The sequence below is a fragment of the Calypte anna genome, chromosome 3 (assembly GCF_003957555.1).
Source record: "Calypte anna isolate BGI_N300 chromosome 3, bCalAnn1_v1.p, whole genome shotgun sequence".
NCBI classification, from domain to species: domain Eukaryota; kingdom Metazoa; phylum Chordata; class Aves; order Apodiformes; family Trochilidae; genus Calypte; species Calypte anna.
Genome location: NC_044246.1, coordinates 69678918 through 69705360, shown reverse-complemented (window position 1 = coordinate 69705360; position 26443 = coordinate 69678918). Strand labels below are relative to the sequence as shown.

The window sequence follows — 26443 nt, the reverse complement described above, 5'->3', positions numbered from 1 at the left end:
CCCATGGAAATCAGAAGCCACAGCTATGACAAAGCTCCAAATTACAAGCGAGGTGCAACAGAGTCCTGCGAGACCTATCCAACTTAGCACCTTTACCAATGCCAAGGAGGAGGAGCTGGAACACTCCCCCATACGGTTGTGGATAAGGGAAAACTGGGGAAACTGCTGATCTGCCTGAGGTTAGAGCTGTCATCCAGAGGGAACTAGACAGGCAGGAGGAATGGGCCACAGGAAACTTATGAAATTTAGCAAGCACAAATATGAAGTCCAGCACCCAGGATGGATGAGCCCTGTGCAATCCTTCAGGTGGAGGAATGACTGGCTGGAGAACACCTCAGCAGAAAAGGATGTGGGGATTCCAATGGACACCAGGCAAAACACGAGTCTGCAGTGAACTCCAGTAGAAATGAAGACTACCAGCATGAATAGGATCTATTGACTGTATCAACAGGAGCACAGCCAGTAGATGCAAAATGATTATTCCTCTTTACTCAGCAGTTGTTGGACCACATATGGAGACCTGAATAGATGACAGTCTGATAGTTTGGAGTAAATTCAGTAGAGAACCACCAGCATGGCCAGAGCGTGGAGAACCTTCTCTGGGAGAAAAGGATGAGGGGTACAGGCATGTTCAGACTGAAATGGAATGCAGAAGCAGCCTGCCAACTACCTATGGGGATGTAACCAAGGTGACAGAGCCAGGCTCTTTACAGTGGAGAATGAGACAGGCATAAATTGACTCAAGAAGTTCTGACTAGGCATAAGGAAAAAAACTCTTCACTACAAGTATGATTTAGCACTGATCAGGTCATTTAGAGAGGGTGTGGAAACTTTGTTCTAAGCTGTTTTCAAGACCTGGGTGGACAAATCCCTCAGCAGTCCAGTCTGAATTCAGAATGGATGATGCTTTGAACAGAAGGATAGACAGGAGACCTCCTAAGGCCCATTTCAACCTGACTGAATCTATCTGCAAGCAGTATATTACTTCAGGCCAGGAGTTTGCTGTTGAAATGGATCAGATGATCTACACCTGTAACACTTCAGCTTGCGCTGCAGAGTTCTCTCAGAGTACACAAACTAAACTCCTTTGGGATGAAATTAAACCAAATCAAAAAGTGTGCATCAACCACTGAGTAGAGTCCATTGGACCTGACCAGAGAAAGCCCAAAGTACTTCCCTTTCTCCAAAACGTGTATTATGTGGATGCTACATACTCACAGCCATTTTGCTTCACAGATGCACTTCTTGCTAATGTAGACATTGGTCTTTTTTCCCTTCTTAACAGCTCCTGCACATTCAAGGCAAGATCAACAAAGCAGCATTTTGCCCAACTCTGGGCCTCCTGCACTGGAGGACTCCAAATGGGAGAGGAGAGGAATAATGAAACGTGAAGTGACGCAAAGTCAGGTGACATCATTCATTTTTTAAGGTTTTTGCTGCATATGGTAGTTTTATAAACTATATATATAGGTGTTGAAATATATAGGTGTTATATATATATAGTTTACAAACTATATATATAGAAAGGTGTAATTTGAAAAAGCCAGACTGTGAGACCTACTTAAAAGTATTGGTCCACCCAACTGGACACTAACAGAGATGCACCAGAGAAAAATGCCACTTTAATCTGCCCTTTTGAAGGCTTGCAGGATTACCAGATTTCTGAGCCCGCATCACAAGCCCATATAAAAAAATGCAAACAATTTTTTTATTTTAAAAGGAAACCAGAACAAACAACACATTTAAAATGTCTAACATTAACCTTAACTCATATTGAAAAGGGAAAGCACAGCCTTGAAGTTTCAGCCTGGATTTATCTTTTACAAATTGGATCATACTCCATCTGCTGCTACTTCAGGAAAAAAAACCCAAACAGCTGGTCAGTTGATCTGATCTACTATAAAGCAAATCTCCTTTACAAAACTTACAAGTAGACCTCTTTTTTTAAACAAATCTTACCAATGGCCTTTGTGTAATGTCTGGCTCCAAGTAACAGCTCCGGAGCTCTGTACCAGAATGTCACCACAACTGGATCCAAGTCTGCCAATGGCTTCAAAGGTGAGTTGAACAATCTTGCAAAACCCATATCAGCTAGGAGAGGGAGGGAAGAAAGAAAAAGAACAGAAAGGTTAACATTTTGACAGAAATAAATCAGAATTTAACAGTATTGCCACAAAGCAGTTATAACAAAAGCTCAAAACCATGAAAACTTTAAAAACAGTTTCTAAGAAAGCAACAATTTAACTGTAAAAATACTAGGGAGATTTATCTAAGGCTTGGCTTCCTTTATAAAACTATGAAGGATGATGTTGTTTGATGTTTAATTGCTTTCATCATGGTATTGTACAGCTTCACATAACCTGTTTATTTAAATAGAACTCTAACAGAAATGTGGCTAGCTAAAGTAAATAGTAGTAGGTCTCTAATCTACATTTTTTTTTTTACATTTATATGTGTTTATAAAATTATGAACCCTGATGACTGCTACATATTTACCCAAAGTGGAAAAAAAAATTTAAAAAAAATCCAACATTGTAGGCTGTTTTGCTGTATTTTTTAAAGTATGCTTCCTACATGACTTGGAGGAAAGAACTCCAAAATCAGGAAGACTGAGAATCAATGAAATCAATGAGCATATACTGCTATAGAGGTGTATTTTAAATTAAAGCATTTTGTATAACTCAAAAAATCTTTCTAGAAATAACCTTGTAAAAAACATTAAGAAATGCTAGATGGAAAAGTACAAAATATGGGTGTATATTCAAAACTACTCATTTTAATCTAAGTCTGAAACATCTCTTTTACAAAATTTTACCTAAATCTTTCTGCTTCCTAGATTATCAAATGCCAAATACAATTTCCCTGCAGTTACCCATTGTATAAATAAAAAACAGCTGAACATTTTCAAATACAACATAAGTTGAAGTTTGCTTAAAAAACATTTATATCCAAATGGTTAAGGTTTATGATCTGCACAGGTAATTAGATGTGGGATGAAGACCATCATGGTTACATGTGTTTCCCAATTTGACCCTGAATATTTGTTTGTATAGCAAACCTTTGGACCTCTACAAACATGCATGCATGCTATTTCTATAAAAATAAATAAAAACAAATATAATTTAGAAGTAACAATGTTATACTAAGCAATCCTAGTGAAGTCAAATGAACCCTGGCCATAGCCATTATTTTATATGCTTATTATTTTCTTGTTTCTTACAGATCCTTTTATATCACCAGATATCCTTGCTAACCTCTGTAAATGTCTACTAATATGTTTGGAAACTATGAAGCTTGGAACCTTAGTGAAAGAGATTTATAATTGAACTAGACGTGCACACATACACTCAAAGAATGATGAAGATTTGTTTCCATCATACATTGAAGCTGCAATTTTTAAAGTAATTACTTAGCTGTGCAATGAAAATTTCTCAAAATGCTTACCTATTTTGACTCTTCCTCTCTCAGGACCTTCACCCATTACCAGAATGTTTGCTGGTTTCTGGAAAATAAAAATATTTAGCTGATGAGTCACTGAAGATAATAATCAACAACAATAAAAACATATACATTTATTTTATAATGAAAACATGTCTATAAATACTCATACAAATTACCATGCCAGTATAAAATTACCATACCTCTATATTTTACTGACATTTAGTTTTTATCCCTGGTTACCTATTTCAGAATTAGAAAAACAGTAAATTATTATGACATTTCACAGTGAGAAATGCAATCTGTAATTAGATCTGCATTTCTATTTTTACCAGAATGATCAACCTTTACAGGTGTGATCTCCATCTATAGGAAAATTTTATGCACGGCCAAAATTTATGTTACACATCAATAATCTGGCAAGAACTTATCTTCCTAACAGAACGTATTGAAATTATGCCAAATCTTGGTATGCAAATGCAGAGAGGAGATACTTTTGTTACCATCATATGAAACAACATTTTTAGAACTCTGCTTGTTTTAGTGCAGGAATTATAAAAATCCCACTGGCTAAAGTATTTTTTCCCACAAAGTAAGCTGGTTTTATGCTACAAGAATTTACTTAAAACAGGAATATTCAGAGAGCTACATCCACAAGCTTTTGACAGCATAAACAGCAGCTTTTCAAGTAGAACAAAACCTTTACAGGCATTTTATGCAACCTGCAGTTGTTCGTAAGCAGCTGCTTGTGAACCATATAAAATCTGCACATGACATCACGACAATTGTTCTGCAATTAGGATCTAAGTTCCCTCAGACATCAATAGTCATTCCTTGGAACCTTTTCTCCTATTGTGTTAACAGCTGTAAAGAAGTAAACAAGTTTGAAAACATGAAGTGTTTTGAATGCATAACAGTTTCAAAGCAGCATTTTTTGGAAGGTTCACCAAAACAATTATATTTAACACCCCTAATGCCTGCTTGAGCAGGAATTGTTCAAGAATCTGAAAGACATCCAGAAGGCCAAAATCAGAAGCTCACTCAATTTCTCTGTTCCTAACACTTGCCACCTTTTACCTAAAATGAAGTACTCAAAGTAGGGTTACTAATTTGGTTTATATTTGCAAATCCTTACCATTTTTGAGAAAATAAATCAAAGGAAACTAATTCCACCACTCCACCTGTTCTTTCTCTTTCCCCCAGGAAGCTGTTCTCCCTTCTTACCTCACCCCCAGTGCCAGACATTGCTTCATCCCTGGCTTCCAGGCACAGTCTCTTTCCTGCTCTGCTCCAGATGCCATTGCCTCTTTTATTCCTCCTTTTTTAAGCTCAGGATAATTCTCAACACCATTCCCAACTTTTCATTCCTCAACATTTTTTGGAACTCCCCAAGAGGGAACATGGAGACTGCAATAGCTCTTTTAAGTCATCTTGAGTAAATGCACACCAGGGAATATAGGAAAGATAAAGATGATGCTTGCTTTTAGCTGACATTTACTGATAATGAAATCAACACTTCAAAAGCAACTGGTCAAACCCTGGTTTCACATTTATGTATTACCCTGAATTGAATATGGTGGAGTCCAGCATAATCCCATCCTGCGTATTCAGAAACCTGGCAGCAAGGAAAGCATGCGAGTTCTCAGTACACTTAACCTCTATTGGAAATCATGGGGCTAAAATTGTCCCAACCAAGACATCAAAATCCATAGATTCATAGAATGGGTTGGGTTGGAAGGGACTTTCAAGATTATCTAGTTCAAATCTTCTGCCATGGCCAAGGACACCTCCCACCAGACCACGTTGCTCAAAGCCCCAGCCAACCTGGCCTTAAACACTTCCAGTCAAACATAAATCTCCCTTCCAGTTTAAAGCCATTACCCCTCTTCCTATCACTACACACTCCTAGCTTTTCTGTAGGTCCCTTCAGATACTGGGAGGCTGCTATAACATCTCACCAAAGCATTCTCTTCTCCAGGCTGAATAACACCAACTCTCTCAGCCGGTCTTCATAAGAGAGGTGTTCCAGCTCTCTGATCATCTTTGGATCTCTGGACTTTCTCCAAGAGCTCCATGTCCTCCTTGTGTTGGGGGGCTCAAAACTGGACACGGTACTCCAGTCTCCTTGACAGAATTTTTCCCTAAAATTTTGCCTCGCAACCTTGATTGGAGAGTTGATTACGAATCAAAATCACTTCAAAAGACTCATATTCAGGACTCAATTTTAGGCACAACAGAACATATTTGTCACACGAACAGAGCTGATAAAAATGCCGTTACTGCACTGATTTCTAGGTTAGTTTTTTCCTACGAAGAACTACGTGCTAAGAGATAATCAGATGTATTAAAATAAAATTTAAAAGCTAGGCTGATACAATGGGATTCTTAAACCAAAACAACTCAGATTCACATTTTACATGTATTAGTACGAAATTCTTCAAGTAGTAATTTTTTCATAGAGAAAAGTACTATTTTATCTGCTGACATCATGTTCACAATATTCGTAGAATAGTTTCAGGTTGGAAAGGACTTCATGAAATTATCATCAAGCCCAGCCCCCTGTGCTCAAAACAAGGTCAGCTACAGCAGATTGCTCAGGCCCAACTCCAGCTGGGTTTTAACCACCTCCAGGGAAGGAGATACCTCTCTTCCAGTGCCTGATCACCCTCACAGTAAAAATAAAACAAAATAAAATTTATTCATGGATTCAACTTATGTTCACTGCCTTTGTCCTGCTACTGGAGAGCACTGAAGATTCTGGCCCAGTTTTCTTTACTCCTGGTTATCAGACAAGTATACACACTGGTGAGATACCCTTCAAGCCTTCTCTTCCTTGGGTTTAGCAGTCCCAGGTGCCTCAGCTTCAGAAAGACATTCTGAACTCCTAAGCAACTTAGTGGCCCTATACATGCAGGGGATATATAGGTTACAATCTATAGAAACAAGGAATTTTTCCATTTATGTATTTTTAAACGAGAATGCTTTGAAGAGATGCTGTTCCCTTTAAAATTTAAATCTGTACCATTATTGAACCCACTGAGTATCAGAACCTTGCTCAGGCAGCCAGCAGAGAAGCATGCTGATTTATAGACTTACCAGATTGCATTTCAATTAGCTCTTGTGAATCTCTCTAAGAGAGTCATGGTGGGAAGAGAGGGTAAACAGAGAAGGAATGAAGTGTGAAACAACTGAAAACTTAAGTCTTACTTCCCAAAGAGTAAGTGCTTCTCCTGAGGCACCATCACCATGAAGACCACAGGCATTTCATGGGATCCCCACTCACACACCACACTGTCTCAGTAACAACCTGCATTGTGGCAGCTTCCTGAAAGGTATCTTCAATCAAACTTGTTCCTTAAGTCAGAAGGAGAACACATCTGAACATGCTTCTTATTTGCCACACAAGCAAATTACTTGTTGATTACCAGCTACGAAAAAGTTAAGGACTTCCCAAGTTCCTTTTGCTAATCAGAGCTGTTCTGGCTAGGAAAGCATTTTCAACTTCATGTACACTAAATCAGTCAAGCAGTATCACTAACCCAACAGGTCCCATCTTTCTGTGGAGACAAATTGTATCCAGCTCTCATGCCCATTATTTTTGTTTAATAAACATCTAAAGAGGAGCTTAAGACATAGATCATGTTCTGTAGTTATTTTATATAATAATGTCTTAAACACTGTAAAGCAAAAACTCCTCATGTCCCCAAAGTCTTCATGATACACAAGCGTCATGGAGCAGGGATGCTTCCTTGGCTAAAACTGTGGCACCAAGGCAGAGATGCAGAACTTCAGGTGCTCAGGTATAAAGGAAAGACTTTAAGTTATTTCAGCAGGATTAATTTAGCATCAGAGATCCTCAGGAAAGTAGGCAATGGGAGAATGTGTCACTTAAAATCCTACATATCCAGAAAAAAAAGACTATAAAAATATTGCACTCTGAGACAATCACTTAATAGCCTACTATAGAATTACAGTCTATTATAATATAGTTACTGAACAGCTGTAAAATCAGGTTAAGAAGTGGGAATCCAAACAATTAGAGTCCATATTTCAGATATGTTCAGGTTACATTAGAGTTAGATGCACAAGTTCAGTCACTGAAACAAATCTTATTGCTCTCCACATGATGAAGAAAACAGGGGTTTATGTGGAAGAAAACAGAAGGCCCAAACAGCTGAAAGACCAAAACCTTAGTGTGATACACAATCACGTCCCTTTCCAAGAGGACAGAATTTTATTTCAGAAAGTCTAAGAAGCCCTGCTTAAAATTAATAACTAACTCCTTAGTAAAGGGTGAGGTAACACAACAAGGACTATACTTCTGAACCAGTTACATCCCAGTTAATACCTTCTCTATTTCACTCAAATTGTCGCCTTGCAGAGAACACAAAACACCAGCTGGGAAGAAAAGCGATGCTGATGCTTCTCCACCTCTCTAGTTGCTATAGAAACAATAGAAACAGTAAGAGTTGGGAGTCTCACATTTAAGATCAGCTATAAAAATGAACACAGAAATCCCTGCTGAGAAAATGCAGTTGAGGTTTGACTGTCTAAAGAATATTTGCAAAAAGAGCAAGGTCAGCTGGAGGAAAAAATTGAAATTGCAATAACCATAGATATTGTATTTACTTTTCTGCATCGGTGAGAGAGTGGGAACAAAGGAAGTAACACATCTTGGAGGAAGAGTAATGAAAATGTTGGACTAACAAGTATGTTATCATAAAGATAAAAGTATCATGAATGGAAGCCATGTGGACATCCACATTATCTTAATCAATATGCTTTCTATTTAAGTGTTTAGATGGTGGATCAGAAGGTTGAGGGAAAATAAACCATCTATGGCTTTAAAGGAGCATAACGGGTCAAAACAGGAACAACAGCCTCACAATAGATGGCAATACTTCAGTTTTAATGGTTATTGTTGTTATCTCCTGCAGCACTGTGGTGACACAATTCTTGAGAGATTTGGTGCAGAACTGCATTCCTGTGAGAAAAGGTCCAGAGGGACATACCACTTTCCATACACCATTCTTTATTGTTTATATCCAAACAAATGTGTTTCCCTTTTGCAATATATCACTGGACAAAGACTAATCTGAAATTATGAGGCTTCTATTGTACAATATTGCAAGACTTTTAGATAAAAGCTCTCCCCATAATTAAAGAAACTGGCTTGTGATGAGGCCTTTTCAAGCCTCAATTATTAAAAAAAGCAATTGTAAACAGCACAGTGTTGATACATAAATGTGCTTTCAATTCACAAGACAAAACCAAGAATAATGATGATTTTGCCTCAGCATTTAGCACACTGTTCTGCAAATGACAAAGGCCTTAAATGAGATGACAGCATTTCACTCCATGGGCACTGTTCAAAAGCCACTGAGCTTTTAAGTTTTAAGTTATTCAAACGCCATCGTTGTGTCAATATACTGGCACACTGGTACTGGCACACTTCTGGAAACAATTAAGGCAGGATTTTAAAAAGAAATAGTTCTAAAAAGATTTTCTTATTCACTACAAACTTCAAAATTATTAGCATTCCCATTTGGATTTCTTTTATATATTAAAAATTGTATAGAAGATGTTATAATCACCTTCCTCTTTTACAGGAAACAGTTTGGTCAATATTTTTTTAATACTGAAGCACAGACAAAAGTATGGTATGCAGAGTAAAATATCTTCACATCCATTTCAATTTACAAGCCTTTCATGATGTGAACTCACACTAGAGTCACTGTTCTGATGACACAGCATCACTTTCAATCACACACACAAAAATTGTTTTCCTAGATATGTAATTCCTTTCTATTTTCTTCTACTGTTTTTCTATTCTGCTAAAATGATTGACCTTGCAAATCAATATCATTAACAAAGCTCATCAATATATTTATTATTTACTTCAAATCAATAATGTTTCTTCAGAGACCATCCAATTGAGCAAAGCTAAAAATAACGCTGATTACTACAACAAAGAGGCAATAAAATCACAAGTGCAAAATGCTGTGAAACACTGTATCATCCAAATTAAATAAAATTTGTTTAAATTTAGGGAGGAGGAAAAAAACCCCCGGAGGCAGACATGTTAAGTAAATATATGACAACATATGTATCAGAATACCACAGAAGGCTTTTATAACTAACATTAAAAAAAAAAGATACAACAATCCAAAAGTTTTTGCAGTGAAAAATGAAAGTACAGTGACAAAAAGTTTCAAATGTCCTCATAGCAAGCAGAAAACTAAATTTAATGCATGCAAACATATTTATTAATATGATTATAATACCTACATGGTAACAATTATTTTTAATTTTCTTCTTGCTTCTTAGAATTATGTTTTTAATGAAACATATACAGAACTGATAAAGACATGGAAGTATGTGCCACTGCTTGAGAGGAAAAAAGTCTTTGCATAATTATGAGAAATGGAAAATTGATATCCCATCAAAAACTACGGCATCAGATTAAGTTAGACTCTTGCTTTTCATAGCTGCTAAACTGATACAGTCAAAATAATAATTAATTCTAGATAGTAGGAATTCTAATAGCAACCAGAAGTATGGAATTTACCTCAAGCTCTGGAACTGATGATAAGTAGCTAGAAGCAGGAACAAATTGTACAGAAGGTATCTGAAATATTTCTTTGGAATGCCTTAGATGAAGAGTCTGGTTAAACACATTCCTTGCCTGTATCTGTTACATGTTGAAGGCAGAAGTGTACAGTTTTCATACCAAAGCTAGGTATCAAAGAAATCTTTTCATGTTTATACATACTTAAAAAATTCTATACACAGAAGGCAAAAGAAAAAGAAAGCAGACATACTAAAACTAAGCCTACAGTGCAAGTACAGATCTGTAAGCATTACAAAAAACAAACAAAAAAAAAACACCTCAAAGCAAAGAAAAAAACTACATCCTTGAAATAAACTTAGTATTACCTAGCCCATACCAACGCCTGCCAAAGGCAGGCTTCATTAGAGACCAGTTTAAGCCAGCTCATGACTCTGGATAATCTTTGGAAAACCAGATGAAATCATACAATGCTTTGGGCTGGATGGGACACCTGAAGGTTATCTGGTGCTCAAAGCAGGGAGGTCACCCTGCTGAAAACATTGCCAACTTCAAAGACAGAACCAACTTTGAAGCTGCAGTGATTCTGTGATTCTGTGATTACCAAGGGAGCTGCAATTCTCCAAGGATGGAGTTTCCTCACCCCTTCTGGTAGGCAACCCTTGCACTGCCATCATTTTCATAATGAAAAATTGTTTCCTATCGTCTACTCAGAATCTCTCCTGGGGAAACACGTGTCTGTGTGCCTTCCTCTGTACATCTCTTGGAATGACTTCATCGTCTCTACAACCTCCCACTAGAAAGTTCAGCTCCACATTTTATGCTGCCTGCTGCTGAGTGCAGAGGCAGTAAAGCTGATGCACAGAAAGCCATCTCCATCACCCTGCTCTACTCCTATTGCAACTTTGGCTGAATAGTTACAGGGTTGCACATTTAAGACTGGAAACACATCCTTGAGATGACACAGCCTAGAGGTCCAGACTCTGGAACACACTCACTACAAATTTATTCTACGATGGGAAAAAAAGATTTTTTTTTCCCCCTCCTCTGTTTTTAACCAAATCACATACAGATGAACTACCTACCTAATATGATGTATTCAAGTTGCTGTGCCTTCAGTTACCTTCGTATATAGCTACCCTCATGATAATGAAATCAGTGGTCAGGTAAAGTATTAATTTCTCTGCTTTACTTCATTTTTCACAGGTTGGATGTTCTCTTGAGAAGTAATCAAGCTTATACATCAATTGACTTTTTTTTAACTCACTCCCTTCAATCCTTCTTGAGCACTCCCCCCAAAATGTCCACATTCCTTGTAAAAATGCTGTGCTTCAAAACCAATTTGTGACCATGGTTCCTTAGGCAATTGCTAGAAAAGATATTTAATTTATAAACGTATGGTTTTTGAACAGTGTTGAAACTGGAAAAAGCTATTCACCAAATTCTGTTCCCCAGTTAATCAATGAATAATACAGTTGCAGTTACATCACTGGAAAATGGACTGTAAACACAAGGGGAATATGAAATAATAAATCACAGAAGAATATTATTCTGGGCTAAATGAAAGTTCAGAGAGAGATAGTTCTTCCTTTCACACACCATTTATTTCAGGTTTCTTACAGCTGACAGAGCAGTAAATTACTGCAACACAAAAATAAAAACTCCAGACTTTGGATGGTGGGCATTGCTTCTATTGTAACAATCTTCAAAACATCCTAGTGTGCCAGTGGTTTCACCCCAATTTATGGCAATGCAGTTCAAGTGAAAAAGAATAAAAAAAAAACTTGTATTAGGAGAATGTAAAACATTTGACACAAATTTTATGTTGCTATGCAACATCATCCAAAGCATTCTGCTGGTACTAGTGCTGCAAATAGCATATTTGAACTTAAAATGTAACATGCAACCTCAACAAGGACAAAGAAAGTGGAAGATGGAAACAGAAAAATATTACAAATCATCAGTAAAAAACAAAACGTCATAAAGCAAATGTTGTAATAATATACTGAAATAACATTGTCCATGGGATTTTCAACACATCACAGTACACACTCCAGCAAAATTCCCATTAACTCAGCAGCTGTATGAGGCCTTGTCCCTAGACCTTGGCTGGGCTCTTTGGGAGTGCCAAGGAGAGGATGGGACAAGAGAGACTGCTCAGCCTCTGCCAGCCCATTTCCGAGCAGTGCACACATGCAGGCCCATCATGCATAGGAGCAGAAGAAAGACACAAAGTCATTTGAAAGAATGTTCTGGTTTTTAATGTATTAACATGAGGAAATCCAGAAATAAATTTCACCCATGAAAGCACAGTCAAATTCTTCCTCTTTGGGGGTTTCAAGAGACATAATGAATGCCCCAAGATACAGCAGTCAAGCCAAGGCTGGGCAACTCTGTCACGTTCCTTGTAGATATTCCCCACACATGATCTTTACTCAGAATAACTACCCAAAGGCAAATGAAGATATCTGCATATGTGAAACATTACAAACACTAACACTTCACCTTCTTTAAGGCAAGAGCTAAGAGGCAGAAAGTCTGACAGAACACTAATATAAGAAAACCTACAACTGTGCTTGGAACTAGAGTTTGAGATGAAGGGGAAATGAGATAATGAGATTCTGACCCATTACTACTGTTGGAACTCTTCATTTATTTGCATTATTTTGTTTCTGTTACAGCAGCATGAAAATTAGATACCATAACTGCTATACCTGGCAAACCTTACAGTTCCAGCACTAAATTCCAGCACTGCCAAATCATGGTTGGTTTTTATTTTATACAATATTCTGACCACTACTCCCAGCTTATTAGGATTACTCCTGTCCTTAGGACAGAAGGAGGAAGTCTCTATCCAATCAAGGGACATATGACTGAAAGTGAGACTGCTGACACTGTCATAAAACATTTTGTTAATTGCCTTTCACAGAGTATCTTTGGCAGTAAAACTCCAATACCTTCATTCCCCTGAGAGTCTGGTGGAGTCAGAGAATTAACAGAGCTTTTCTGACTGCAATAAATAACACAGAACCAAACAAATAGATATAAATGTAAGCCTTTTTCATTACAAACCAGCTTCTGCCTGGATGGCTTAGATTGACTGAATTAGGGTGAAATATTAAAAGTCCTTTAATGGAAATTTCAAAGGAGGAAAAGAATAAGAAAAAGGTTACACGGTTATCTAGAGAGGTTACTTCATGTTAAGTGGGTCTTGAGAGACCCTTTTTGTCTGCACACGGACATGGGAATATAGCTTAAGGGACTGAGAACTATGGAATGCAATTCCTTCATTAGTATTTTAGGGAACAATGTTTTTGGAAGATTTAGAAAAGCAATAAATCCATTAAGTTTCACAGGATTTTATCAAATTATTATGTCTAATAATATTTCATATTGTTTAATGAGCTCTTATCAGTTTATTACATAAATTATTTTGCAGCATTAGGCTACACTACTTATCCACTTTCCATATATGCTTTTTTTCTGTGCTTGTAATCTCCAGGGGAAAAAAGACAAGGACAAATTTCTCCTCCCTACTTATTTCATGCTGAATGTAAAGACTAGAAAATCTAATCTTGTATGATTAATTTAAATGTCTGTTAAACTATAGCATCAACTTGTGTGGAAACAATTTACAATGTAACCCAAATATTTCTATAATCCTTGTCAGAATACCTTCCTGAAGCAATCTCTTGGCTCCCAATATTTGCAGAGATAAGTTAACACATCACTTTCCCAGCATGGTTTGTCCAGCAGAGCAGTGTTCAGCTCTCACAAAGAAATTTTATCACCCTAATACAAGCCTTGATGCCTACAGCATTATTAATCATTGAGATTTAATAGCCCAGTGGACCATAAGGTCTCACCATCCAGTTACTACATTCTTGATGACTTACTAATATATCAGTTGAGACAGCACAACCTGTTTGCAGCGTGAAATGGCCATTACAGATGGCAGACTGAAAAGCAAGCAGATGCACAAAGTACCACTGCTCAGCTGACACATTCATTACAAACCAAGTTAAGCAAAACATACCCTTTAAACTCCATCCTGACAAACTCTTTTCCTACTTTATCACCATCACTCTGATGCTACTGATGCACTCAGTTTCCTGACTTCTGGGGGATCCTCAGAACTATTCAGGCTCTGATTTTTAAGGAGTCAAGAACCAACAGTCAGGTTCTTTAGCAACAATTATATTTCAAGTTTAATCTTGTATCATAAGGTTGGAGAAAACTGATTCTCCCTTTGGAAGCTGTCCCAAGGTGTGTCCATCTGAAAAAGCAGCTATGGAGTTTTAAAAATAACCACTAAATGTTGTCTGCCTGGGGCATGCTACAACTGTGGTAACAGATGCTCAATTTTATTTCCACTGCTATCCAGAAGGTCAATTGTTTCACAACATTAACCAGAGTTTACAGGAGGGCAGAACCCCCACACATCATCTCAAGAACTGTCCTGCATCATGCAGCCCATAGCTGCACATTTGTGCCCCCTAAAGTGGGGCTCCCAGGTAGCTGGTGTGTTCTGCCCCTGTGCCAAAGCCTGCTCCTGTGTGGGACTTCATCTGTCAGAGCCAGGGACCCACTGGTTCCTTTGGACCCAAAGGGAGAGATGAGAATTTATGAGAGGATGAACCTAATTGAAGACACAGCAAAACTTTTGGTTATACTGCCACAGGGGTAATTCAGTACCAGACTCCAATGCTACAAAGTCAATGAAAGACCAACATTATATGATTATCCTTTTAAGCCTTTTTAGGTTATTTTAATGTAGAAGAAAAAGTAATGCAGAGGTAACAATGTATTTCTTTAGAGACAGATCCATAAGTTATAACATTTCTACTTGTTTTCAGAAGTCTGATTTTTTCATTACCTGCCAGTTTTAGATACTCCCACACACAAATGAGATTAAGAGATCTTCAGTAGCATAAGCTCCAATCTTCACTACAGCACAGGTCCAGTCTGACAACAAAGGTCCACATGGTCTCAATCTAACTTAAGTTTTAATGGCCTAATGCTTAAAACAAACCTAATTCAGAATTATCAGCATCTCAAAACAATTTGAAAATCTCTCATCAAGATGATGATCTTCAGATAAATTAAAGAACATACATGCTTAAGCAGATTTTCCACCAATTCAAAATAATTTCCTAGTAGGAGCAAGCATAAACCATTTGAATCTAGAAAGTATATTGATTGACAACCATGAAAATCTGAAAGTTATACATGTAGAATACTGCTATTCCAAATACAAGTGAACACAGTCTACCCAACAACCCAGTTCAGGTATTGTACTGTTTATTTCATAGTATCACAAAGGGCAGAATGGGTAAAGTACTGAACAAGTGGCTCTTGCTTTGGAAAGCAGACAGAGACCAAGGAAAGCATCTGCAACCACAAGCATAGCTGATGGAGGCTGGGAAAGGTGTATGAGCAACAGGGAAATAAACCGGGTCAGAACAGAGACTGAAATCCTGAACTTGGTTCAAGAAAAAAAACAACAACTAAAAGTTTAGAATTAATAATCAATTAATTCATCGATTTAAAAGTTACGGAAACCAGAAATTATCTTTTAAGAGTCTCTAGCATTTACCCCAGCTACTTAGCTGCTGTGTGCATAGTCCCAGATAGTTAGGTTTTCCTGTAAGATAAATATTTTAATTTCTCAGATACTACAGTATTTATACAGCTTGATAGATGCTGATTTTCAAATTTTTTTTTTTTAACATAAAACAGTTTCACTTTGTAGAATGGCATTTTTAACTTGTGTTTTAGTATCAACAGTCACAGCCTATGACAAGGTGTAAGCAAAGGCTGAAAGTACTGCTGCTGTGTATCTTGCCATCTCGGCAAGAGAGGTATTTTTCACCACCCATAACCGCTTCTACAGTTTCCAGATTTTTTTACTCAGAAAAACATCACATCCTTACCCAGAAAAGTCTTTCTTTCTTTCAGCAGAATACTTTGCAACTGTTCATTTCAAACCAGGACCTCCAAAATTTCAAAATAAAGATTCTGAAGATACACACAGTGTGCTGGACACACCTAAAAATTCCTAACTCTGCAACACTTTCACTTTAGGGGTGTGGATGCTGCTCCTTCCTTCCCCTCTATTAATCTCTTAGGAGCTACAGTGTTTGGGGGTAAAAATTTCACAGAAGTTGACGCCCTATTCCTGCACCTAAAAACCCCACTTACAAAGTGTTCACACAGCACTTCAGTGATGGTGGGAAATGCCTGGACCCTTCAGACATTTGCTTGAATAACCAAATGCATTAGGTTTTTACTTCTCAACAGCATAAACAAGGTGCAAGATCCCACTTACGAAAAGGTTTGTATATATATATATATATATATATATCAATTGAACAGTCATGACTACATGTTCAGTATTTTCTACAAGCACTTTTATGTGCAGAATAACAAATCTGGAGAAGCCTTAAAATTCATGAAGCTAGACGAACAAATTAATTAGGCTAAGTGAAAATGTGAGTTACCAGAATCTTCACTGATGTGCAGGTAAGTGTGTGTGCCATGGGCACACTTTTACCCTGTGGTATCCTGCATTTAGCACTAAGCAACATGATCCTTTTCATGAAGAAATAAAGCTTTTATTTCCCACAGGATACCACTAGTAAAAGTATGCCCACAGGCAGGTAGAGTAGCTAAAGGGTTTTGAGTTCATATTTTCACTTGCACTCACAATAAAGTTGCCTCAATGGAGAAAACATGCTTATACTCTGACCTGCAAGTCTCAGATGGAGAAGTTCCTAAGAGACTATGGGTATGATAACTGAGCTGTAGTAGAGCAATGGAGAAACCTCTCGAGATTAGTAACAGCTTTACCCATCTGCACCTACTTCTTACTGTGCTGACAAAGTTAACACAAGACTGAGGCAATGACATTTTGTCAAATTCATTATTATTCCATTAAGGCTTCCATAATACTACAGCTTATTAGAAGCTGCACAGGAGTAAAATGTTCATCTTCTGCCCTGAAACTGCCTTGATTTTTCAATGTAAGCAGAAGATAAAGATATGTTGGAACAAGCTATGAAAGCAACCAGGCCAGAATAATTTGCACAAGCAGCAAATAATTGATTCATTTTCTTCCTTCAGAAGTGTATGAGAATTTTTTTGAAATAATAAGTACATGAAATATATTTTTAAATATTTAGCCTAATGTACTGCTACAATGTGGCACTTCAGATTCTAAAAGTTTTGATGTAGTATATTGCTAGTATCTTCATTTTACTACCTAATAAAATGCATCAAAAGCGATCATGTTAACAGATGCTTTCATGAACAAATACATTAGGTATTAGAATTACTTCTCATTAATGCAAAGCAAAAACACAGTTCTTGGCAGGATAAAAACAGGTGGTGCTTAGGTATTTTAGGTAGCCAACATAAGAGAAGGTGTGGGAGTTTGATTGTTAACCGCTTTTGAAGATCAGGCTCTTTCCAAATGACTTATGCAGCACAAAACCAAAAAGTCATTAAGTAATCATAGAAAAATGTTACCTAACATCTTATCAATTATTTATTAATTAAATTTTCCATGTCTCTGAAGGTATTTGCAACGCTTTTCCAATAGTGCTATAGTAAGTGTTAAGACCCCTCTTACACATTTAATTGAAGTTGCTGTACCTTATCTAATATCATGTGGAAGAGCTAATTAGTTATTGACTTGGAATGCCTACAGCCAGCTTTCAGCACCAACTATTAAAATGTTTTTCATTCAGTCCCCAATTGAGGCTGATTCTGGACTGAAGTCTGCAGTTGAAGATTTTCAGTCACATTTACAAACCTGTGCAAAATAACTCCAAGTTAATTAACCATGATACGGGATCAGCTTGACATCTCCAAAACCCCCATAGTCAGTAATACATAGACTTCCAATAATATAAAAAACCAAACATTTTTGAAAGTTAAATTTTTTTTTGTTTATTTCTTATTTTTAAAGTGTAAGGACAAACAGTGATCTGCTGCTCAAAAAGAAAAAAAACGTGAACAAAACCCTTCCAAAAGTCAAAATGGAAAACTCACTTTTCCAATAATTTTTGAATGCTTTAGAAGAATTAGATATAAACTAAGACATGTCAGAACCATAGCTTGTAATAGCTTAAATGTACATAACATTGATCATACTATTCATTCTTAAAGCTACTAATAGAAGTTAAAAGCTAGAAGGCATAGGAAAAGAAGATTTGGTAAATACATTTCTCAGCGGGGAAACCAGAAAAACTGTTTTTGTTCACCACATAGTGACCATTACCAACTTAAGAATCTAGAGACCCTTAGGTTTTAATGAATCTCTGAAGTTTTTTAATTAGCAGGGCCCTTTTAATGAGAACCTAAAATAAAGGAGGGTCACTCCATCCAAAATGAGTGAGCTTTTCTCTCTTGGGTGGGTCAAGCTATGAAATGTAGTTTTCTCTCTGTACCAGCCACTGCAGAGCTCAAAGCTGCAAAGGCCAAAGGGAGGAGCAATAATTAAGATTTTGAAGATGAAGAAAGAGGAGTATTTCAGGAAAGTCAAAGCTGAGTCAAGGTTATGTGAGTAATGTCAAAGAGGTGGCAAAAGGCAGATCGACTGATATGGGAATGTGGGTAGAAGAGCAGGAAGTTGGAAGCAAATTAAAGATTTGTGTCAAGAAAGAAAACAGAAGAGTTGTGAAGAAGGATCTATGTGCTGAAAACAAAATCTGAAATAGTTCAGAACTAATTATAATATTTTTCCATTCAACAATTATGCCCTTTTTAAAAAAGAAAGGTAACCTGCACAGACATGCAGTGGCTGTGAGATACCGCCAGCTCCTAAGAAACGTTCTGAGATTCATGCCAAAACCATGAGCATGTTAAAGTGTGGCAGGTGAAGCTGTCCTAATATTTCTTTTTTTTTTTTTAAATTTAAAAACTATGAACACATAATACACTTTCAAAGAAAGACATGATTGTCCTTACTACAGCAAATTTGCTCCAGTTTAGTAGGAAAACGTCTACGTTTTTAGTGCTAAAAGTTTAAGATTCACCTCACCGTTGACATTAACAATAAGTCCTCGACATTCTCACAAAACATCAAGCACTTAAAATGGAAGTGAACACCCTGTGGGATTTTTTATTTTTTCAAACTGCATAAATAGGCTAGGCACTCAACTCCTGTTCTTCAAAGCCAGATTATGACTTTTGAAAAGCCTATTGTGCAAAAATACACCTTTAGAGAAAACCCCTAGCTTTCAGAACATTCCATCAGAGCACTTTCTACTCCCTTTTACTCTGTTCCACACTTTGTATATGCTGTGCCCATCACCTGAAATTCTTCCTTATAGTTACAACATCCATTTTGAAAATAGCCACTTTACAAACTTAGGACTAGGGTGAAAATCTAAGAAAACTTTATTAGAGGCAACGATAGCTTTAATACAGATTTAATGGCTGTAATGTCCTTACTTTAAAAATATAAAAATCAACTCATTTGATAATCTGATATTAATGAGATGAAAAGGGATACTCAAACACACACCAATTCTAAACACAATTTCTGGTAGGACTTCAAGTGGTTCTTACACACCGAAGACTAAACTAGACATACACAGTAGGAGGACTATACCCAGAAAGTTGAATTATTTTACACACTCAGTATATGGGTGTTAGCCAGAAAAAAAAAAAAATCATTATTATATTAAACATTTTAGCTACCAAGATTTTAAAGAAATCATCCTCAGGAACAACGTAAGGCGCTTGGGAAATTAGTACAGTAGCTGTCCAGTTTTCTTACTCTCATTAAGGAGTGAGATATCAAAGAACTATGAATTTTCTGCAGGATGAAAAACATGCAAGTGAGCAGTTACTGCAAAGCAACTAACGCCGAGTAAATCCACACCCTAGACTTCCTTGCTGTAACTTGTTCATGTAGCCATACCTTCTGCTTTAGTTTAAGTTTTTCAACTAAATTAAATTAAAACTACCTAAATACTGAAGGATTCCAATCCTTGTGCACCAAGAAAAACACCTGTACAGTTTCAAACCTTACTGCCTCTAGCAGTCCACCCAGACTCTCTGCTGGAGATAATCACAGGCAGCAGAGGGTTGCAGTGAAATGGCCTCCTCTACCATAACCCTCCACCCACCTCAGCATCTTGGTAGGAATAAATACACCTTTATCAAGTGCAAAAGTTAGCAATGGGACCGTAGGCTGGGAGAGCTGCAACAGAGAAGCAGGATGGCTCTGCTGACTGGTGGTACCCAGCATCACTTCCAGCGCAGCAGAGGGAGGGCTTGGGCAGTCTGAGACAGCACCAATTCAGGTCTATGAGATGAGCCACAGGGCAGTTAAATTCAGTTTAGTTCCTCTATTTCAATAGCTAATTCAGACTTTCATGAGTCTTCCCATGAACACCACCCCAGAGAAAAAAAGATATTAGTATCTAGAATTGCTCCAATGAAGCAAAAAGCGAGTAGAACTGTGGGGATCAACACTTCAGTAAACTACAGATTATGAAGGGATATATATCCCTATAGAAAGTGATAAAATAAGCATCAAAACTGACACACTGCAGGAGGAGAAATACCTTGAAAAGAGGAAACTAGAAAACAGCTTGACTTGTTTAATATTTCTTCAAACTCAACACACCACTTGCAATATACTTGACACCTTTATAGCTTTCTGTTTATTTAAAAAACTAATTTTTGTATTTTTTAGACTGTAAGCCCTTCCCATCCTAATACAGATGCTAGCACCAATGAGCAGCAGCTCCCTACCAGAGCAATGAGAAACACACAGAGAAAAAAGCTTCCAAGTAAATCCTGCATTTTAGCAAACACCAGCAGTCATTCAGCCACAGCTTATGTATTTGGTTACAGTATAAGTAATAAGAAGCTACCACAAATTATTATGCTATTCGGATACCCAGAATTTCAATCATGCATATGACCCAAAACCTACATGGTTCTCCAATTCTTGTGGATTTAACTCTCAAGAATTCAAATTAATATTTAATTTATAGGCAAACAGAGCCGATACTGGAATTCACATCCTGAAATTCAAGAAACAAAAACTTCAAAATCACATTTAACAAACCTAATTTTGGCTGACCTGACAAACAGCAATCCTCACACTTGCAGTTTAACAGCCACAACAATAATTTTTATGACATTAGAAGTCCGTATCAGCTCTCTAAAAAGTAACTTACTAGAATGTGCACTTAATTCTAACCATCATCATCCACAACTGCTACATCAAAAGTAACTATATTCAAGACAAAACAAAATACAAATGTACAAGATTTTTTATTAAAGAAAAATGGAGAACAGAAGACACATTTGTGAAAAACCTACCACCTGGTAACAATTACAGCGTAAGACAAAATGGCTTGAGTAGCTGAAATCCCCCATTCCGAGGGGAATTTCAGGAATGCAAAATATTGTCTGCAGAATTATTTTCTTAGACATCAGCTATGTTTGAGAACACCAGCTATAGGGAACACGACCATGCTAAGTTTTGGGATTGGGCTTAAAACTTCAGCTAGTAGAACAGGCAAGCATAAACTCTTATAGTACCATCTTCATTTTTATTACAATCTTTTTTACTATTTTTTTTAAACTGCAATTTTAAATTTTTTAGGTAAAACTCTTCCACCAGAAAAAAAAAATATCAAACAAAAAAACCCCCAGAAGTGGTTATATATTATGAAGTAAACCAACCAACCAAGTAAACAAAACCAACCAAAATGTATTATATGAGTAGAAACCAAAGCCTCAAGACTAATGCCAGCTAGAGAGTGGGAAGGAAGGTTTCCTTGAGAGTGCATTATCACAGTCCTAATATAAAAAGCATTTTTCTGATGCCATCATCTTACATAAAGAGAATCAAATAATTACCACACTGTTTTTTACTACTTTACAAAGCAGCACAGGACAGTTACCAAACTCTTGGGAAGTGCTTCTACAAGTCACTGAAAGGAAATCATAAAGTAATAGTGAGTTGTACTCTAACTCCACTGAGGTGCTGAACAAAGTGGAACAGAAGTCTGTCAGGATGCCTGTCATACATTCACAGGGGCTTCAGCTTCTCTAAGGAAGAAAAGCAAAAGAGAAGACAGAAAAATTTTGAAACTCCAGTCAGTACAAAGGTCTGGTATACAGACAACCCTGCGTGTTTAAGACTGACTGCTTGCACTATGCCAAACCATTCTTGCCTGGAAATCTTCGCTGATTCACTGTTAATAGATGAAAGAATATTACAAATACTTCTACCAGTGGTCCAGATGTGCTCAAGTTTTGTTCCTGTAGATATTAAAATGTCTTTGACATTTAATTCTAAAGTGTTTTTACATGAAATTAAAAAAAAATAAGGCAAAGGCTATTATAATTCTTCTCTAGAGATGAATTTGAAGACCTAGTGCTCAGTTTCTGAGAGAAGCTCCTGACATAGTCTTTCACTTCACAGACTGTATAAAATATTTCCTTTGTTTTCTTTAACTGACACAACTGTGGTATTTGGTCTTACAGCTACAGTAAGGCAAATGATTTTTGAAACATTAGCCAGAAAGCAGAAAGGACGGAGACTGGAAAAGACACAGAAGCCCTAAGATAAGTCACCCAGCTAACCAGTCAGTTTGCGCAGCAAAGAGAGTTTATCTGACAAGGTTCACACATAACAAAAACTGAGGTATAAGCTAACATCCTTTGTTAGTCACTGTGGCTTCCTGCATCAGTGATCAAAGATGCTTAATTTAAATGTGAGGCATTTAAATTAATGTTATTGCAACATCTTAGTAGAGCAGTAATAACCACAGTATGCTTGGAAAGGGAGAGAAACGCACAAGACCAAGCATAAGATGGCAAGCAACATGAAGAACAAATGCAGTTTTAATTTTTTCTGGATTTTATGTTGCTACGTTAGTTGTCTTCATTTATTTTAAATAACATCGTTTAAGCTTCATTAGTTTCTACTACTATAAATATGAAGAAGTCAGCAACATAGTGCCAACCTTTGCAGCCTTATTCAGAGGGACAATGAGTCCAAACAGAAATAATCTGATGCACTTGTAACCACTCCCATTATTCCAAGTATACTTTCTCCAACATTAAAAAAAAGTGGTCTTTTTTTTTAAAAAAAAAGCTTCTTCTAAACTTTGCTTTTTTCATTTAGAACACAAAACCCAGTTTGCTCACCCCAAATGGTCAGATGCACCAGTAAGCCAAATATATCACATATTTACTAGAAACCTTCATACAGCAGATAATATATTTACTGGGGCTATTAAAAAGCTTACATTTTACTTCTGTATCGGGAAATAAAACCAAATACATTCTAGGGTTAAATTAATACTTTTGTTTCTTTCTTGCCCTTTTTCTACCTCAGAAAGAGACATGAAGCTCACAGGAGCCATATGTCAGCTGTTGACTTTAGCAGCAAAACGCAGCCAAGAGAACATTAAATCAGCTCCTTTGTTTCTTCTGACTCATCTGAATTTATATCCAGTCAGGGTTTTATGGGCATAAGCTTGTTTCAGAACCTGAGGTAAAACATTTTTCTTCAACTGCAATTATTTTTATTAGTAAAAATTAATCTACACACATCACCTTAATCCTCTTGCCACAAACCAAATGGTATGCATTAGTCAGTCTTGGAAAAACTGCTGTTTCCATGCACTCAGTAATACTCTGCACACCTTTATACACCTTTCTCAATCATGTGAGGATTAGTTACTACAACTGGAGAAAAGCACAGTTCTAAGTAATCAGAAATGCTCCGTTTTTTTAAATAGGTGCCCCTCAATACATGCCTAGCATTTAAACAGAAAAAGAAAAAAAAGAGAAAAGCATATGCTGATAAAACTCAGTTTTCTAATCAGCATGCAAAATTTCTGGTTCGTTTTATCAGCCCAGAAGCATGCATCCATATAAATACACATACAGCCACCCACATACTTACTCTTGTTCCTCAGCAGTTAATTAAAATGTTATCCTCTCTCTGACCAGATATAAAAGAGGAAAAAATGTGTTAACGTTTCAGCTAATAAATTTAAATCACTTTCTAAGTCATCATGGAGCCTAACCTCTCCAAATATGCAGGTTTAACATGCATTTCCTTTCTTTTGGGGAAGCTGTAAGCTGAGTATGACCATTACCAAGGTTTTTTTGACACTGTGGGAAGTCCCTTTCACCCCCAAGAGATCCTGCAGGTGGAATGATAAAGGATTAGGAGGCCCAAACCCATACACTTCTAGGAAAGAAAGAGTTAGGAGCACGTGTCCATCCACACTCGTGCACCTTTCTCATGGGTCCACACACGATGACACAGAAGGGTGGTGATTACAATTACAGTGTTTTTAAGAACTTGAAAGAAACTGGAAGATAGGTTGACTCATTTTTATTTATAGGAGGTGTGTGTGCACCCAAATGGGTGAACAGGGCCAAGAAGCTTTTCAAGCCAGCACAAAATTACTAGCAGAAGGCAGGATCCAACAGTTCTGCATTCCTGCACAGCAGCTGCTTGTCAAGAGAGGGATGCATGAACCTAGATCTAAATTTGCTTTTGATATTTGCACATAAAAATACTTTTTTAGGATTGCTGGTGAAAGGGGGTTTCCTGCCCTCTTCATTTTACATTTCATCTTAAAAAATCCACAGGTTGCTTGCTCAGCAAAATGCTAGTGGGACATATAAAAAAACACTTAAATTCTGCTGCTTTTTAGCTAACTTTCCTAATTTTTGGTCTGGAAAATGTTCATGGGAGGGCACGAGGAAGATGATAAGGGAGTACTTAAATATTATAAACTACTACTACTAAGTTAATTTCTCAAAGGGTTTGACATGAAAACAAGTAAGTCAAAACCTACTTAACAAAATGTTAAGAAAACTTCTAGTGCCTTCATACAACATGCAATTTAATATTTTTTTTGTCTTTTTAAGTACTTCTAGCTCATTAGAAAAAGACTATCAAACAAGCAAAAGATCTTTTAACTACATAAGCTACGCATATTATACTGCTTTCACTCAAGGATTTCCTAGCACATAAAGCAGTGATAAATAAGCTACAAATCAGACCCATAAATAGCTAACATACTGGGACAAAGACAAGTTAAGTGAGTTGTGCAATGTGGCATCAAAGTTCCAGAGCAGAGCCCAGGTAAAGCTCATTCAAGACATATGGGGATGGTAACACAAAAAATGGAGATGAAAATCCAGTGCAAAAGTCTTAACCTCAGTTGGATGCCTCCTCTCTCCCCAAGTGAAATTAGTGAGAAGGTTGGAGAGAAAGGGTTACACTACGAAAACCACACATGGACACAGAATCATCACCAGCTTAGCCCACTTGGCATCTCAAGTATCAAGAAAAGGCCAGCTCAAGTAAGATGTGGGCCTGGCTGGAATCATAAGGTAGGGTATCACAAAAACCTTGAGAAAAGTGAGCCTTGGCTACCAGTGAGGAAAAGTGATGCACAGTGTTACAGGGCATGTGCACACAGATGGCTGAGCGACAGAACTGCAGGAAGACTTTTGCTGTCTCTTCTTTCTCTCTCCATTAGCTGTGTCTTCTGAAAAAAATCAACCTTTGGTTCCATTTCCTACCAAAATAGTTTTTACTTTTCTTCCCCATTTCTTTCTCCACTATGTCTTAGTTATACAAGCCAGAACTGTATACTGTATACAGTTATACAAGAACTGTATACAGTTATACAACACTATCTTTAGTGTTCTTTTATCTATCATTTTGAAAACTCTAAAATGTTTGCTTTCTCAGTGACAAAACCAATTAAGTTTTTGATACAACCACTTTTCTTCACTGAATACCACCACAAGAGCTGTCCTGCAGCATATAAGGACCCTACATCCAGAATTTGCTCCAGGATTTAGTCACTTGGTTGCATCAGTCTGCCACATTGCCACCCATTCTCTTCCACAGCAGAAGTACCCTTTCCTTACAACCACTGTTGCCATTTGCTTTAAGTGCCAAAGAAGGTGTATTTATACCGACATCATAGACTGTAAACTCCCAGGTTTGAAAAACTGGCTCACACTGATCTCTGATGCTGACAAAAATATTTCAAACAACTGCAACTACATTATTGAAAAGCTCAACTCAAACATGAAGCCTTAAGATATCTTGAGAAATTTCAGGTGCTCATTTTATTCTTACTGGCCAAAAGCTAGGCACCTACAAATTTACAGCTGCCGACATGGTTAAGGAAGAAGATTACAGATCATACACTTAACACTGCCAACAGATTAGGACAATGTCACTGAAAACTGAATGCTTCCTTATGTCCTATCCTTGTCTACCTGACTCCCACACACTTACCAGTCCTGCCCATATATCTGTCTTATATAAGCGTTTGTGTAACTGTGCTAAACCAGACTGGGGAATGAAGCTGCAGACAGATCAACCTCTTCTTTGTGAGTTTAATTTTAACACATGTCAGT

The 26443-nt window shown here is 37.1% G+C and overlaps 1 protein-coding gene across 4 annotated transcripts in view; it reads right to left on the bottom strand.

Moving 5' to 3' along the window:
- CDK19 (cyclin dependent kinase 19) overlaps positions 1–26443 on the bottom strand; it is a 119429-nt gene that overhangs the window by 32910 nt on the left and 60076 nt on the right. For all 4 annotated transcript variants that reach the window (XM_030447308.1, XM_030447309.1, XM_030447311.1 and 1 more), the window contains exons 5-6: positions 3445–3502; positions 1960–2091 (exon numbers count right to left, since the gene is read on the bottom strand). In XM_030447308.1, coding sequence (XP_030303168.1) covers positions 1960–2091; positions 3445–3502 — 190 coding nt within the window. The remainder of the gene's footprint in view (positions 1–1959; positions 2092–3444; positions 3503–26443) is intronic.